This window comes from Pelodiscus sinensis, chromosome 2, assembly GCF_052426305.1.
Source record: "Pelodiscus sinensis isolate ZL-2025 chromosome 2, ASM5242630v1, whole genome shotgun sequence".
NCBI classification, from domain to species: Eukaryota; Metazoa; Chordata; order Testudines; family Trionychidae; genus Pelodiscus; species Pelodiscus sinensis.
This window is the reverse complement of record NC_143053.1, coordinates 178,022,071-178,040,377: the sequence shown is the minus strand read 5'-3', so window position 1 is coordinate 178,040,377 and position 18,307 is coordinate 178,022,071. Positions and strand designations below refer to the sequence as shown.

At 40.8% G+C, this 18,307-nt stretch overlaps 1 protein-coding gene across 1 annotated transcript in view; it reads right to left on the bottom strand.

The window, feature by feature from the left end:
* Window positions 1-18,307, bottom strand: part of SUSD5 (sushi domain containing 5) — a 61,287-nt gene that overhangs the window by 17,986 nt on the left and 24,994 nt on the right. The window contains exons 3-4 of the mRNA XM_006121752.5: window positions 10,316-10,434; window positions 3,861-4,049 (exon numbers count right to left, since the gene is read on the bottom strand). Of these exons, the coding sequence (XP_006121814.3) occupies window positions 3,861-4,049; window positions 10,316-10,434 (308 nt within the window). The remainder of the gene's footprint in view (window positions 1-3,860; window positions 4,050-10,315; window positions 10,435-18,307) is intronic.

Below are 18,307 nucleotides of genomic sequence, written 5' to 3'. Positions count from 1 at the left end.
AAACCTAAAGGAGACAATGAACAACAAATGTAAAACAAACTTGCAATGGAATATAACACTACAAATGTGATGCGTAAGGTTTGGGGATGTATTCAAAGAGAGGATCTGCTCAGCTCTGGCAGTACCAAACCTAGACTATGGGTTTTAATTCTGAGCATTTCTGAATTCCTCCCATTTTGCCAAGGTTTTTCTAGAGAGCAATTAGAAGGTAATAAACACTTCACAGTATCAGGCCACAAAGCTGACTAAAATTAATGGGAGCTAGGGCAGTCAACTCTAAGAAGAAACTGAACACTTCGCAAATTTTTGGCCCAATTCTTTGAACAAGTGCATTCTCCACCAATTTCCGTTTCTGACAGGCTTCAAGATACCTTTAATTTATGCAGCTTTTTCAACCTTACTGTGAAACGACATAGGTTTTTTCAAATATGTGTGGTATAATTCCTTTAAGTATCCAAAGGGAAGCTCAAAATCCAGCTTTTCATTCCAATAGCCCAAGCCGTAACAACTCCGGTGTTCTTTGTGGAAATAAACATAGCACACGACATACAAAACCTGCATTCACATCTTGTGCACTCTATCTGATAAACAATGTATTTGGCTCATTAACGGTTTGTGAGCTTAGCTATCTGGAACTGCTTTGAAAAATGAGCCTCTGATTTTGTTGTAACATAAGCCGTTAATTCCTTTCCTTAAGTAAACAAAACAAGTACGTTAAAGACTTATGAGTCACATCCCACATCAAAATTAGCAAATACAAAAAGTAAACAGATCATTGCTAAGGGACATGTTCTAACATTAAATAAATAGCTGGTGGGACATGCCCAGAGCTTATTTCCAGTAAATGGGAATTATGCCCAATACTGAAAAGAAAGGGGGTTTTATGAAAATGAGAGAGATAGGTAAAAGACAGAGTTATTAAACTGATGATAAAATCTACAAGATATATTGAATGCTCTCTTAGCAAAAATGAAACAGCAATATGGCACCATGATACAATATCATCCTAAAATGTCTTTATATGATATGATGAAGTCTCATAAATCATTGGAGTTGATGAATATCATTGGTGCACTTTAAAAATGGATGGTATAAAACCTGAACTGCAGGTACCACTTCGCACCATAGCTTGAAAATCTAGTTTTCTGGGAATAGTGTCTGTTTATGCAAATAAACAAATCCAGCTCCACTTACATGCATGCAATCCCATTCAATTTGCATACAATTCCTCTAAGTGCCATTCCCTTCCTTCTCTCCCTAAATCAACTGCCTCTTTCCTGATCTGGTTCACCAGCAAGAATGATCTTATCTCCTGTGATCCTGCAACTGAGAAAGATTCCTGGGATAAATATGTCTGGTCAGACCACATAAAGCAGAGGAAACAAAGAAAATAGGAGACAGAAAACCTTTTGTCAAAGTATCAGAGGGGTACCCGGGTTAGCCTGTATCTGCAAAAGCAATGAGGAGTCCTGTGGCACCTTATAGACTAACAGATTTATTGGAGCATTAGCTTTCGTGGGCAAAGACCCACTTCATCAGATGTATGTAGTGGAAATTCCAGAGGCAGGTATAAATATACAGGCATAAGAAAAGAGTGCCAATCAAGAGTAAGGCTAGAGATAACGAGGGCACTTCAGTCAGGGAGGATGAGGCCCACTTCTAGCATCTGATGTGGAGGTGTGAACACCAAGAGAGGAGAAACTGCTTTTGTAGTTGGCTAGCCATTCATAGTCTTTGTTTACTCTTAAACTGATGGTGTCAAATTTTCAGATGAACTGTAGCTCAGAAGTTTCTCTTTGAAGTCTGTTCTTGAAGTTTTTTTGTTGCAAGATGGCTACCTTTAAATCTGCTACTGTGTGTCCAGGGAGACTGAAGTGTTCTCCTACAGGTTTTTGTATATTACCATTCCTGATATTTGATTTGTGATATCTGATATCCAGATGCCTCTGGACCCATGGGAAGGAGGCTCTGGAAGAATTCCACCACAATTTCAACAATTTCCACCCCTCTATCAACCTCAACCTGGACCAGTCTACACAAGAGGTCCACTTCCTGGACCCTACGGTGCAAATAAGTGATGGTCACATAAATACCACCCTATACTGAAAACCTACTGACTGCTATGCCTACCTTCATGTCTCCAGCTTCCATCCCGGACATACCACACGATCCATTGTCTACAGCCAAGCACTAAGGTACAACTGCATTTGCTCCAACCCCTCAGACAGAGACAAACACCTACAAGATCTTCACCGAGCATTATTGAAACTATGATACCCGCCCAAGGAAGTGAGGAAACAGATTAACAGAGCCAGACATGTACCCCGAAGCCTCCTGCTACAAGAAAAGCCCAACAAAGAAACCAACAGAACACCACTGGCCATCACCTACAGTCCTCAGCTAAAACCTCTCCAATGTATCATCAGTGATCTACAACCCATCTTGGATAATGATTGCTTACTTTCATAGGCAGGCCAGTCCTTGCCCACAGACAACTCAGCAACCTGAAGCAAATTCTCACCAGCAACTATACACCGCACCACAGTAACTCTAACTCAGGAACCAATCCCTGCTACAAACCTTGGTGTCAACTTTGCCCACATATCTACACCAGCCACACCATCACAGGTTCATTCACCTGCACATCTACAAATGTAATATACACCATCATCTGCCAGCAATGCCCCTCTGCTATATACATCGGCCAAACTGGACAGTCCCTACGTAAAAGAATAAATGGACACAAATCAGATATTAGGAATGTCAATATACAAAAACTTGTAGGAGAACACTTCAATCTCCCTGGACACACAGTAGCAGATTTAAAGGTAGCCATCTTGCAACAAAAAAACTTCAAGAACAGACTTCAAAGAAAAACTTATGCGCTACAGTTCATCTGCAAATTTGACACCATCAGTTTAGGATTAAACAAAGACTGTGAATGGCTAGCCAACTACAAAAGCAGTTTCTCCTCTCTTGGTGTTCACACCTCCACATCAGATGCTGGAAGTGGGCCTCATCCTCCCTGACTGAAGTGACCTCATAATCTCTAGCCTTACTCTTGATTGGCACTCTTTTCTTATGCCTGTATATTTATACCTGCCTCTGGAATTTCCACTACATGCATCTGACGAAGTGAGTCTTTGCCAACGAAAGCTAATGCTCCAATAAATCTGTTAGTCTACAAGGTGCAACAGGACTCCTCATCGCTTTTGTCAAAGTGATAATCTTGAGTTCCTCCTGAAAATATCTAAGAGGTGACAGTCTTGGTATAGTAGTGCCACAGAAATGGAGATTGTCTGTAACTCTGAAATGTTCATAACTCTAAACAAAACATGATAGTTTTTCTTTCAAAAGTTACAACTGAGCATTGACTTAGTGCCGCTTTGAAACATTACTACGAAGAAGAAATATGTAGCCTTTAGCCATCTTTATTTAAATGAAACAAACACAGAAATAGTTTCCTGACCTTGTCAGAGCTTTTTAAACTTTACCTTTATTTTTAGCAGCTTACATTTAATACAGTACTGTACTGAATTTGCTTTTTTGATCTTTGCTGCTGCCTAATTTGTGTACCAATGAGGTGTATGCTTAACTGGTCAATCTGTAACACTGGCTTTTGTAACTGTGCGGTTTTACTGTATTGTTAAGGGTTCTGTGGGCCAATAGGAGAGCAAGTTGAAAAGGATCATCTGGTGCATAAGTGCTAAGGACACCTTAATTGTAACAGTCATAGTCAAATCCTGGGGACTGGAAATACTTGATGCTATTTGCCAAAACTTGGATACTATCAGCCAGACCAGGACTTGCTGAGAGCTCTGGCTGACAGGAATCCTGGTGTACATGCTAGATAAGCTTACCTTTGACACAGGCCTGAACTTGTCCATACCATTCCCCACAGCTGTCACAGAGCAGTGTGAAAGCAGTCTCTTTGTTGCCCATGATGTAGCCCTGAGCACAAACATATAGCAGCTCGTCCCCCATTTCAAACCCAGTGTGACCATGCAAGATCGTGTGAGGGAAAGAGGGGGGGTCTCCACATGGTTTGTCTGAGAAGAAAAAGAAACAAGAAATGTTAGAAGAAAACATAATATGTTGAAATTCAGGCAACCCTTGACTTGACAACATTCAAGTTATGATGAATGGCACTTAGCAGCGTTTATAAATTAACACCCTGTTGTGACTTCTGATGTTGGTTTCAACTTTACAATGCTCAGTCCTATGCTTTTTAGATCTAGGTTCTAAGTTATGACATTTTGACTTAAGATGCGATTTTCAGGAACCAAAATCTGCTTCCTGGTTTCTCTGAAGGCCAGGAAGGATAATTTTCCCAGAGAATTCTCTAGGATTTGTGATTAGTAGTCTTACCATTAAAAGTTCAGAACAGCTCAGTCATAATGTCCAAACTCTTTGGGTGGCTGCTTTACTTCCATTTTTTATCTTGGTGATAACTTAAATATGGAGAATTTTTCTTTTGCAGATAAGCGTTGAAGTTAAATGAAACACAAAGAACCAAAACACAATCAATATAAAAGTTCTTTGTAAGCTACTAATGTTGGGATGCCAAAACCTCTTTCATCAGAGAATGGCTGTAAAAATAATTTTACTTATTAGTTTAAATGATATAACCAAGTCCTATTAGCTAAATGCTCAACTTGAGAAAAGAAAATTGCAGAAGTTGAAAAACCTCCATGGGGAAAGCATAGCAAACAAAAAGAAACAGCTTAAACTTTTCACACAGCAAACTATAGTTTGCTCTTATAAAGTAAACTTTATAATGTTTCTTAGAAAACCCCCAAACTTCCCTTTATTGCTGAAGAACAAGCAAATTGAAATAACTACATCCACCAACTTTTGATGAATATTTGGGGGGAGAGGTTATGCCTAACCAAGTTTGATTTGCATGTCTGCAGTGGAACACTACAAAGATCTCACCTGTTGCATAGAAAGCCGATGGTTCAAACAATTAAGGAACCAGTGAAGTTCAGAAACTATTGATAGGTGGTGGTGAGGTTTATCTGTTATTTCTTTAAAAAAATTACACAGGAAAGTTAGTGTGACCAACACTGTTCTTTAAATGCAAAATTGAAAATGCATGTTCTGTTTTCCTGGGGGAAAATCTGTTTGACAGGAGAACCCTATAATGATTTTTCCTAATTTACTTATGTATTCTTGTGAACTTTGCTGAGAACAGCTTAAAGCAGTTTATGTTGACATACAGCACACTGGCCAGCTCTGATCTGCATGAGGATCACATGGCATATTTGAAACTTATAGAATTGAATCTCTCTTTAAAAAACGTTTCTAGCCCCCAGCATTGAGAAAGATAACCTTTCAAATATGAATTGAATATAAATCAATGAGCTGCGATCCTGAGACTGCATAGAGTGTGAAACTATGACTGAAGTGTGAGCTTTAAAAAACATGCAGTGATGTAAATATTGTAACTCAGATACCTTTACTAAACTAAGCACCCAAATAGTACTCTAAGTACATGTAAAGAAATATAATACAATGTGCGTGATATTTTTTTCCTCTTCTTGGCTTTTCTTTTCTATTCCAGCCTCTTAAAATCAGGAATAAGGGATCTTTCGGAAAAGGCTTTATTTTCCGAAAGATCCCCGTCTAGACTGGCGCTTTTTGCCGGCAAGCCCCGAGCCGGAAAAAAGCGGCAACCATGTTTATTCAAATGAAGCGGGGAAGATTTAAATCCCCGCTTCATTTGCAATTGTGCTGTGTCTAATTTGCATCCTTTTTACAGAAATTAGCAACCATGTTTATTCAAATGAAGCGGGGAAGATTTAAATCCCCGCTTCATTTGCAATTGTGCTGTGTCTAATTTGCATCCTTTTTACAGAAAAGGGGTGCAATCTAGACACAGCCATCGTGATTGATTCTGCATTCCTTCTACATTCAAAAAATCATCTTGGGTTTTAAAGAACATTGTTACTATGGAGTTCATTAAGAGCCTCAAGTGTGTGAGGAATGGAACATTAAGGATGATAGGCCTCAACTGTGGAAATACACATTAGTAAATTGAACTAATCTTCATGCATGTGAGCAGTCCTAAGAACTCACTCCCATGCTTAATATTAAGCACATGTATAAGTGCATGTCTACACAGCAGGGCTAAACTCAAAATAAGCTACACAACTTGAGCTACGTCACTTGCATAGCTTAAGTAGAAATAGCATATTTCAACTCTGGGCACATCTACATAGCACTTATTTCGAAATAGAGAACTCTTCCCACGACTTCCCTGACTCCTCATACAACGAGGTTTATAGAAGTCAGAGTAAGAAGCTCATTATTTCGAATTTATTTCCAAATAATAGGCTTGCTCTGTAGATGCTCACTATGTTATTTTGGAATAACAGATTATTCTGAAATAATGCTGCTGTGTAGACATGCCCTAAGTGAATGCAGAGTTTTTACTCTCCTGGAGTGAAACTGCTGCTTTTGAAATCTAGAATATTCTTTCAGCAATAATTCAATTACTTAATAATACTATTATTATTATTTATACGGTATCATACGGTGCACAATGTTTATGTGCAAATAAAAGATACAGTCCCTTCTTACACTGTAGGTGTCCAATCCTGCAAAGTGCTGAGTGCCTCCTGGGTAGATAGAAAGATCTCAACTTTCATTAATGTCAGTGGGTACGCAGATCCTATACCCCACAAGCTTCATTCTTCTCCCATTTTACACCAGTCACACACCGTTCTAACTCCAGTAAGGTCAGGGGGTGTAACTTCTAAATTACACCAGCATAAGTGCAAAAAGAATCAGGCCATACACATTTGGTGCTAAGATTAGATAAAACACAGGGATGAGGATTAATGGACTATATGAACCCTAAGCTCAGATATGGACAGCTCTGCACACCCAGTATATTCAAGATGGGAAATGAAAGATAGAGCTCCACAGATTGGAGCCAAATATTAAACCCATTGAAGTCAATGGGCTTTCCCCCCATTTTAATAGGATTAGGATTGGTCTTTTAGTATTTTTTGGTAACTCTCCCAAAGCAAATATATAACAACATTATTTTTTTAAAAAGGAAGAAGGATTACTTTAAACAATTTGTTTAGGAATTAGAATGTTGATATTACATTCCAGACAATTAGCAACAGGCTGAAACAGTGATTGGCTCCATTCAGCTGTCATGCAGAAATATGGTGAATAGCCATGGTTTATGCTAAAAATATACTTAACAAAGGGTGTTGTGTTTGAAAAGGCTGTTCCTTTTTTAACAGAACTTCACAGGCAACAAACCAAGTGGAAAAATATATCATGAAGAGAGTTGGGTCTCATCACCAGCCAACCTTTAGTTAAATGTCCTTGTTAAAATATAAAACACTAATATCTGTTGAATATTCAAGTATGAGGGCACCATCTTTCATTTGGAAATATTGCAGACTTAAACACTGTGGCTATGTCTAGACTGGCATGATTTTACGCAAATGCTTTTAACGGAAAAGTTTTTCCATTAAAAGCATTTGCGGAAAAGAGTGTCTAGATTGGCACGGACGCTTTTCCGCAAAAGCACTTTTTGCGGAAAAGTGTCCGTGCTAATCTAGACGCGGTTTTGCGCAAGAAAGCCCCGATCACCATTTTTGCCATCGGGGCTTTTTTACGCAAAACGTCTTAACTGCCTGTCTACACTGGCCTGTTGCGCAAAAACATTTCCGGAAAAGGGCTTTTGCCCGAACGGGAACGTCAAAGCATTTGCGCAAGAAGCAGTGATTTCGGACAGTAGAACGTCAGTGCTTTTGCGCAAAATCAAGCGGCCAGTGTAGACAGCTGGCAAGTTTTTCCACAAAAGCAGCCGCTTTTGCGGAAAAACTTGCCAGTCTAGACGCAGCTTGTTAGTATAGTCATCACTTTCTCTGATCAGGAGCCTCCTTGCCTCACACAAATGAGCTGCTCATAAACTCTCTTTTTTATAAATATTTCATTTACCCCAGTTTTCATTGTGCACTTTCACGGTGTCCTGAAACAAATTCTCCCATGTTTAAAAACATAATTTTTATGATATAATTGTATTGCAACAGGGCCCCAGTCACAGACCTGGACCCCATTACAACACTAAGTACTCTACTAACTCAAAACAAATAGGGTCCCTGTTCCAAAGACCTTACTATTTAGGAATAAGACAAGGGAGAACAGGTGAAAACAAGCAGGCAGAGCACAATAAAACAATGAGACAACAGTAGGCACCTTTACAGGCAATGGTTTTGGCACACCAGCTACTTAATCACTGACCAGTTTTTATAGGCCACATACAACGGGAGAGTTTTAATCAGGGATTTGAAAGAAGACAATGTGGTAGTTGGGTGGGTATTTATAGGAGCTCCTCTCATGTGACAGGCAACATGGGAGAAAGGTTGAAAGCTGACACTGTGATAATCCATGACAAATGATAGATGAGGAGGGGGGATAGGATATGAAGGGCCTTGAAAGTGAAGGCAAGTAGTTTGTGTTTGATGCAAATAAGAAGGGGGAAGGCAGTAGAGGGACTCAAAGGTAGTGTGACATGGTCCAAGTAATGAACCAATGATCTTTGCAGAAGTTATTAGACAGATATAAAAAACTGGTCCTTTTCAAGTCAAATATTATAATATTTGGTTGTTGAATAACAGATCAGATATGCTACACACCTTTTGTTATGATTATATGATTATGTCATATACTCGTGGGCTTGACTAAAGTTTCATTAAAACACCCTAAGTGCTGTAGTGCTGTATATGTTCACTGTTTCTCAAGTAGCGTTTGAGTCATTGCCATCTGCCTAACTTTGTCATTCTTTGAAGTGGCGCACAAAAACACATTGTGGGCTTCACAGCTCAGCCAACTATTCCATCATCTCAACTGAATAGCCTGTATGTTAAATAAACATGTTCAGGTCCAAATTATTCTGTTACACAAGCATATGTCTGGAGAAAATCCACTGATATCCATGGATGTACAGGATGCTTCTGAGTGCACAATTTGACCCTCCATTTTTTATCTGAATGGAACAGAGTTTATAGATTTAATTCCACATGCAGAGTTCAGAATACTGACTCTCTAGCTGCCAAAGTCTTCCAGTAGCAGGGAAGGCTAATGTGATGCTCAGCTGCACAGAATTTGAATTACTGACTCTAACTGAAAATTAGATTGAATTTCCATCCTGGAAAGTGTCTTTTATTCACTATCTATAACCATATTTTTCTCATAATGCATCTCTACTGGTAGGCCCTGGGTTCCGTTTATCTCCCACTGAAGTTAAATTCTTTCCTAGTATTTTAGTTTCACATTCAGAATGAACCATGATCTTCTGCAAAGGCCTGGTCTAAACAAACTGAATGGTGTACCTTGTAATCGTAATGTGCAATACCTCATGCCAACGCATAAAAGCCATCTTCTGTGTTTCACAAATATTAGTTGTACCAGTTGGCGGCAATATTTGAGGTGAGGTCTTTAGCTTTATAATATTGGATGCTTTTTTCCTAGAGTAACTTCAACCCACAATATCATGTTTTACGTTGGGAAATTATCCAAAAATCTGTATTCCCAACAACAGAGTTGAGCACTCACAGTGCTTCAAGAATCCTGGAATGTATCAGTGCAACCATAGTAGTAACTAGAGCTCTGTGAATAATTATTTATTTTTGGTTCCTGGATAATTCCAAAAAATTGAGGAGGGGGAATCATTTTTCATCAAACTGAAAAAATGTTCTGAAATTTACAGTTAATCAAAAAATTAAAAAAGAAAGGGAAAGCAGTCAAATTAAATATTTTATTCATTCTGAAAAGAAACAAGTTATTTCAATTATGAGTGTTTAAAATGCTTTAAAATAAATTGGAAGGAAAATTTCTAAAGGAACCCAAAAAAACATTTAATTTTGAAAATGTAATTGTGTTCTAACTCTTTTAATAAATATTTGTTTTTGTTGTTTTTTTGACATGAACAGTTCAGCAAACTTGACATTACTTTGCAAAATGTTTGTGTTGCTGAATCTAATTTTTTTCAGAAAATTTTTACCCAGGTCAGGTTGTAAGGTATGCTGTGTGAAAAACAAAATGGTTCTATCAGAAACCTTGTTGCTGTATGAAACTCCTAAACTCTTGCAAAAATAAGTTGGATCACCATGTCATGAAACTCATGTACTTGAAACAGTTTCCTCACTTAGTGGAAACATGCTGTAATGATTTATTTCCTAAAATTTCCAATAATTGCTCTCACTCATAAGAAAAATTAAGAAAAAAATTCTATTTTAGGCAAGACAGTGGTGACAGTACTTTGTTTCAATAACATATTCATGCTGACCTTCATCTTTCACACAAAGTGCATTGTATCTGCCACTTGGAGAGGGATCATTTTCAATGTTAACATCGATTGCTTTCACACTCTGCTGGTTGCTGCCTGTTTTACTGCATACCATTGTCCTAAAATAGAGAACAAGGGGGGAAAAAATCAGAAGTTCTGCAGGACCATAATGCCTATACATGAGGCCACTAAATTAATGTTGCATGGACAAACTTAATCCTGCCTTTCCTAGCTTTTGAGTGCTTGACTTTGCCATCTTAATGTTCTCTTAATGCGGGGGGGGAGGGGAGCGGGTTGGATGCAGTAAATATTTTTTAAAAAATTAAACATAAATTTTGTTGTTTGTGTACGTATGTATGTATGTATACATACACACATATTCTCTCTTGGGTCCAGGACTATTCAATATTTTCATTAATGACTTGGAGAAGGGAGTGGAGAACATGCTTATGACCCGGGCTCAACAATCAGTGTAATCTACTCACCCATAGCGAGTAGATTACAAGCCGGCACAGCCGTGCAGCACGGTAAGCGCATGTGCAGCATGGTCTGCGCATGCGCAGCATGCCGAACCACGTGGCTGGCGAGCAGGGCTCGCCGCCACTTGGTGAGCCCTGCTTATGACATTTACAGAAGACACTAAGCTGGGAGGGTTTGCAAGCATTTCAAAGGACAGTATTTTAATTCAAAATCACCTTGACAAATTGGAGAATTTGTCTGAAATCAGCAACATGAAATTCAATAAAGACAAGTTCACAGTACTATACTTAGGGGAAGGCAAAATCAAATGTTGAAATACAAACTGGAAAATAACTGGCTCGGTGGTAGTGTTGTTGCAAAGGATCTGGGAGTTACACTGGATTACAAGCTGACTGTGAGGTAGCAATGTGAGGCTGTGGCAAAAAAGACTGACACTGTTATTAACACTGTATTAACATGAGTATCTTATGTACAAGACATGAGGCAGTTGTACCACTCTGCTTGAGACAGGAGAGGCTTCAGTTGGAGTACTGTGTCCAGTTTTGGAAACACTTTATTTATGAAAAACATAGATGAATTAGAGGAAAGTCCAGAGGACAGGAATAAAAAAGGTTTGGAAACCTGACCTATCAGGTGATAAGTAAAAAAAGTAAACTGGTTATATTTTTTCTTGAGGAAGAGGAGGATTGAGGGAAGACCCAATAAATCTTCATATCATACTTATATGTGTTTATGTTTTATGTGTTCAAAATACTGTTATTCTTAAAAATTGTTGTGAAAACATACAAACTAGCGACAGCATTAATGAACTTTTAAAGTGTACTACATCACAAAACTCTTGATAGTCTCATTACTTCCCTTTTAATTTTCTAGAATAGTTAAAGATGTCATTTAACAGTTGATATCAGAATCTAATTTTTGGCACTATAATCAAAATACAAGTTATGTTCATGAAAACATTTCAGTGAGACAGAAGTTCAAAAAATGAACATTTGGAGAATCTCATCAGAAAGTTCCCCTCATCCTCACATATACTCACCCAGTCACTCTGATGCACTTTTTCCTCCTGGAAAAAAACCACTGCACTTAATAGGCTCAATTTACATAAAAAGTATTCATGTGTGTGCATGTGCACATAAGGCATTGGTCCTGAGAAGATATACATATAAATATACTTAACATTACTACCATGAGTAATTCCACCAAAATAAATGGAAATTCTCATGGTAATAAAATCTTGCTGCAATTATGGCTACGTGCAGTCTAGTTGTTTATACGTAAAGTAAGACTCCAGTGTGTTTGACTTTTTGAATCCCTTATAAAAAGATCAAAACTGTTGGATTTATAGCTAAACCTCATTCCTGCATTAAGTTTAAAAAAGAAATGCTCTTCCAGTATATATTTGTTCCTGCTTCAAATAAGGTTTTAAATGACACTGCTATTAAGAGTTTAACTTGGTATATTCTAAAATTAGAAATGTTAATTTGTTTTGATTAAAACTGAAAACACCCAGGGTATGTCTACACTAGCCCCCTAGTTCAAACTAGGGAGGCTAATGTAGGCATTCGAACTTGCAAATGAAGCCCAGGATTTAAATATCCCAGGCTTTATTTGCATGTTCCCGTCCGGTCGCCATTTTTAAATTCCACTAGTCTGGACTAACTGCCCACGGCTACACGCGACAGTTAAACGGTAATTCAAACTAAATCCTTAGTTCTAATTACCTGCTACACCTCATTCCAGGAGGAGTAACAGGTAATTCAAACTAAGGAATTAGTTCAAATTACCGTTTAACTACCACATGTAGCTGCGGGCAGTTAGTCCGGACTAGTGGCATTTAAAAATGGCGACCGGACGGGAACATGCAAATAAAGCCCGGGATATTTAAATCCTGGGCTTCATTTGCAAGTTCGAATGCCTACATTAGCCTTCCTAGTTCGAACTAGGGGGCTAGTGTAGACAAACCCCCGATACAATTTCTCTGAAAATTAAGAAATCCTGTCTCATGCAAATAGGGAAATAACCAAAGCATATCTGATTCTTCCCACCCTACATTCTCTGGCTGCCTACAGCCAAATATTGCAAGGTGCTGAGCATTTCCTCTGAGGTGTTTATTACACTCAGCCACTACTGAGTCCTTCAAATGAGAGGGCTCAGGACCTCAAACCATTGGCTTTAAGGATCCAGCAGGCCTATAAACCTTTCTTGGCTCTTCAGATTCAGTAGGCTTACTAGTATAAGTAAGGGTTGCAAAATGAGACCCTTTTCTATACATTCTATGGGGTGGGTAAATGCCTTTCTGTATGTCTGTAAAGTGCCTACCGCTATAGAAAGTTACTGGTGAAGCCTGTAGCAGAACAGTTAACAAAAGCTGCACGTGTGTATCGGTTTTAAATGGTCATTTTTAGATAATTGTACCTTTGTTCCCATGGGGACTAAAATATGTTAATTTATTTTAAAGTGTTTGTGCAAAAACAGCAAAGACAGGTTGAACAGTCTCTGGTCCAGCAACATTCATGGTCCGTTAGGACCATGGAGATTGCTGGATGAGAGAGACCCTGGACCAGAGAGCCCTGTCTCGGGGCAGTGGAGTCCTGGCATCTCAGGGTAACCTTGGAGCTGTAGAGTGCTGGCAGCCCTGGGGCTGGACACAGACCTCCAGTGGCCCCAGAGCAACTGAGTCCCAGCAACACCAGGACAGTGGAGCCAAAGTGGCCTGGAGAAGCAGAGCCCCAGCACCTCGGAGCAGTGGAGGCCCAGCTGCCCTGGAGCAACTGAGCTCTGGTGGCCCTAGGGTTGTGGGATCTGGCAGCCTTGGGGCAGTGGAGCCCCAGTAGACCCAGGATTGACTTAGGAGCTGGGAGCCTGGTGGCCCAGGGGCAGGGGAGCCTGACAGAGAAGCCGACCTCCCCTGGTCTGGCTATCTTCCTCCTTAGGAACTGGTCAGGTCTCCAGGGTCCAGGGAGTACAGAAGTTCTGAGGGCAAATATACTCGTTCCCAGACTGTCTCCACAATTGCCTTTCATCCTGACCGAGGCTGTGCCATCTCCTTCCCTAAATGTCATTTTCTTTTTGAAGAGAATGGGACCCTTTCCATTTCACCTAACCCTATTCAGCCATCCCACTGAGCCATGAACAATGCTGCATTTCTTGGGGGACATTTATCTCCCAACCACCACTATATCCCTCTTCCTTATCAGCTCTTTGAGCTAAGGTTGTCTCTTACTATGTCTTCATACGTGGGTAAATCTAGACTGCGGGGTTTTTCCGGGATACCAGAAAAACTCCGCCAAGTCCTGGGAATGTGTTTGCTCTTCCGTTCTTTCGGAAAAAGGCATGTGTGGATGGGAAAGAGGGTTTTTTTTTCTGAAAGAGGCCTCCAGGAAAAAGCACAGGTGCCCTAGTTCGAACTACCTAGTTCATGCCATGTGTAGCCGCGCTGCACTGGGTTCGAACGAGCGGGGTTTTAAAAATGGCGGCGCCCCGCTTATGCAAATGAAGCCCGGGAAATTCAAATCCCGGGCTTCATTTGCAAGTGCGGTATGCCTACATTACCCCGCTAGTTCGAACTAGCGGGGTAGTGTAGACATACCCCTAAGCCTTACGGCGACTGGTGAATGGCAACAGGAGCAGGATTGTGAAATTTGGAAGCTTTTAGTCATGGACTAGCACGTAGGCAGTGGATGTGTGTATAAGTCATTCCATTTTGAGGACTGAGGTGGTAGAATGGTCCGGCAGCTGCATCCATGACTGAGCAGCCCTATTTAGGATCCGCTCTGCTCATTCCGTATGGGGTTCGGGGCTAGAAAAGGTGCCCTAAATATAGTCCACCTCAACCCCACTGACTGTATAACCGCATCCAGTGAGTTCACCTCTATGCAGTCAAAATCGAAGGGTAAATTTTGGAACATGGAATATCATACTTTAATGGACAATCCAGATAGTGGACAACCCTAAAGACGCACAGCAATTATTGCCCATGAGCTCTGACGATTTAACATCAACATAGCTGCCCTGGCAGAAACACGGAGACCAGAAGAAGGACAGCTAAGAGAAGGAGGTGGAGGATATACCTTTTTCTGAAAAGGAACCCCAAAGGAAGAAAAATGAATTCATGAAGTAGGATTTTACATCAAGAACAAACTGACCAAGATCTTATCTGAAGTCCCTGTCAGCATCAATGAGCGTCTCATGAATCTCTGCTTGAAGCTTGCCAAAAGCCAACAGACAACTGTTGTGAGTGCTTACACACCAACTTTAGTTGCCGAAGATGATGTGAAGGAGAAGTTTTATACCCAATTGGACACAGTCTTGAAAGACATCCTCAAAGATGACAAGATTATTCTTTTGAGAGATTTCAATGCCAAGGTTGGAAGAGACCCGGAGCTCTGGCAGACCACCATTGGAAAAGAAGGAGTCGACTATAGCAACTCTAATGGAGTGCTCCTCCTTACTAAATGCGCAGAACATGAGCTTGTCATCACGAACACCCTCTTCCACCAGAAGAACAAATTTAAGATTTCATGGCAACATCCTCAATTGAAGCACTGACACCTCATAAATTATGCCATCATCTGCTGTTGGGATTGGCGCAATGTCACTGCTTCATACAATCCATGATGGTGATTAGGATTGTCACCAAATGGAGAACTCAGAAGAAACTGATCTGATGAAAGATCAACATACAAGGTTTGAAGGACCCCACCAGACGAAGTCACTTCCAGATAGCGCTCCAAAGGAAACTGCTGACAGTACACCCTGAAGATGTGGAAAAATAATGGTGTCAATTAAAAAATGCCATCATTGGAGTTTGTAGAGAAACTATTGGCTACCAGTCCAGGAAGTGTTAGAACTCGTTTGATGAGAATGATGTGGAAATTGAACATCTGATTGAGGCAAAAAGGAAAGTCTTCAGGGCCTAGCAAATCAACGTCAACTGCACAAGGAAGAGAGAAGTGCATGCCAAGGCCAAGGCAGAAGTTCAATACAAAACAAGGACTCTGAAAAATCAATGGTGGACCTAAAAAGCACAAGAACTCCAGCATTTTGCAGATATCAACGATAAGAGAAGTTTCTTTAATGCCACCAAAACTGTTTATGGACCAAGAAACCATGGAATTAATCCCCTGAGATCAAAGGATGGTACCCAACTCTTGAAAGACAATGAATTCATTGCTTCTCACTGGAGGAAGCACTTTTATGAGCTCCTGAATATCCCCTCCACCATAGGTCCCAGAATCCCTTGACCAAATGCATTAGTAACCGCCTAGGGACGATCTTGCAATACTTCCTATCCTGAATGAGGTCCAAGTGCCATTAAAGCGATGAAGAGCAACAAGGCAACTGGACTAGATGGAATCCCCTGCTGAAGTCTTCAAAGAAGGTGGGCCAGCGCTCCACAAACAACTCCATCTCCTGATTCTCAAGATCAGGAATAGGGAGCAGATACTGCGAGAGTTCAGAGATACACTGATCATCAGTCTCTTCAAGAAGGACAACAAATTGGACCGTGGAAACTACCACAGCATCTCTCTCCTGGCAACAGCAGGGAAAATCTTAGCTCAAGTCCTTGCAAATTGACTCCTGCCACACACAGAAGAAATTCTTCCAGAATCCCAGCATGGCTCTGACCATTCCAAGGAACTGTAGATATGATCTTTACCGCTCAACGACTGCAAGAAAAATGTTGTGAACAAATCAAGCCTTATACATAAATTTCATCAACCTGACCAAGGTGTTCAACTCAATCATTTATAGTGCCCTGTGGACCATCCTCTCAAAGATCAGTTGCCCCAAAAAATTCATCCGCATTCTGAGGCTTCTTCACAACAACATGACTGCCACAGTGCTGAGGAATAATGGATCCCGAAGCGACCCCTTTGAGGTCAAAACAGGAGTCAAGCATGTCTGTGTCATTGCCCCTAAGCTGTTCTTCATCTTCATTGCCAGGACTCTCCATCTCATTGACAGCAAACTTCCAGATGGCATGAAGATTGTCTACAGAACGAATAGGAAACTTTTCAGTCTCCACAACTTTGATCATGGAGCTCCAGTGCGTGGATGACAATATGGTTGCTGCCCTTTCATCTGTAGTTCTTCAGACCATTTTAAGTGCCTTCGCTGACGCATACAAGAATCTCAGCCTCACACTGAACATCAAAAAGATCAAAGTGCTCCATCAACCCTTGCTGACAGGGACAATCTCATGTACCATCTATTGAAGTTAGTGGAGAACTGCTGGAAAACGTGGAGCATTTCCTGTACCTTGGAAGTCATCTCTCCACCAAAGTCAATATTGACATGGAAATCCAGCATCTCCTGAGCTGCGCAAGTTCTGCTTTTGCCCGCCTGAGACAAAGGGTCTTTGAAACCGGGACATCAGTGCCAAGACAAAGCTCATTGGTTGTTCCAACACTGCTGTATGCCTGTGAAACCTGGACAACATATAAGTGTCACCTGAAGGCACTTGAACAATATCATCAATGCTGCCTCAGGAGAATCCTAAATATCCCTTGGGAGGACAGGTGCACAAACACTAGTGTCTTGTAAGAGTTGAACAAGACCAGCATTGAAGCTATCATCATCTACCAATAACTTCGTGGGACTGGTCATGTGGTCCAGATGCCTGATCAGCGCCTCCCAAAACAGATTCTGTTTTCCAAGCTGAAGGAAGGATGGAGGAGTGTTGGGGTCCAGAGGAAGCTATTTAAGGATATGTTGAAGGCAAATATATAAAAGTGCGGCATCAGTTTCGACACTTGGGAGAACCTTGCCCAGGACTATCCCCAGTGGAGAGAGGTAATCCATGAGGGGGTGATGCTATTTGAGAGGTTCTGCTGCAGTGCAGATGAGGAGAGGCAGAGAAGGAGAAAAGAGCCACAAAAACTGCCCTATGTCTCTCCAACAGTCACCAGCACCCACCCATTTTGCAATAAGACTTGCAGTTCCAGAATCGGGCTGGTCAGATCCACAAATAGGAGAGTGACAGGAAGACATCCTACTCATTATTGAGTGACCTCCAAGAGAAACTGAGGAACCTTAAGTAGGAAATGACAAGTTAATTAGCCTCTATGGGTACATCTAGACTACATGCCTCTGTCACCAGAGGCATGTAGATGAGGCTACCAGGCATAGGAAAATGAAGCAGCGATTTAAATAATCGCCGCTTCATTTAAATGTACATGGCTGCCGCGCGGTGCCGATCAGCTGTTTGTCGGCTCAGCAAGGTAGTCTGGACGCACGGGTGTCGACATCAAAGGCATTTGTCGACCACCCAGGTATGCCTCCTGGGATGAGGTTTACCTCGGTGGTCAACAAATGCCTTTGATGTCAACACCCGCGCGTCCAGACTACCGCGCTGAGCTGACAAACAGCTGATTGGCTCAGCGCGGCAGCCATGTAAATTTAAATGAAGCGGCGATTATTCAAATCGCCGCTTCATTTTCCTATGCCTGGTAGCCTCATCTACATGCCTCTGGCGACAGAGGCATGTAGTCTAGACGTACCCTATAT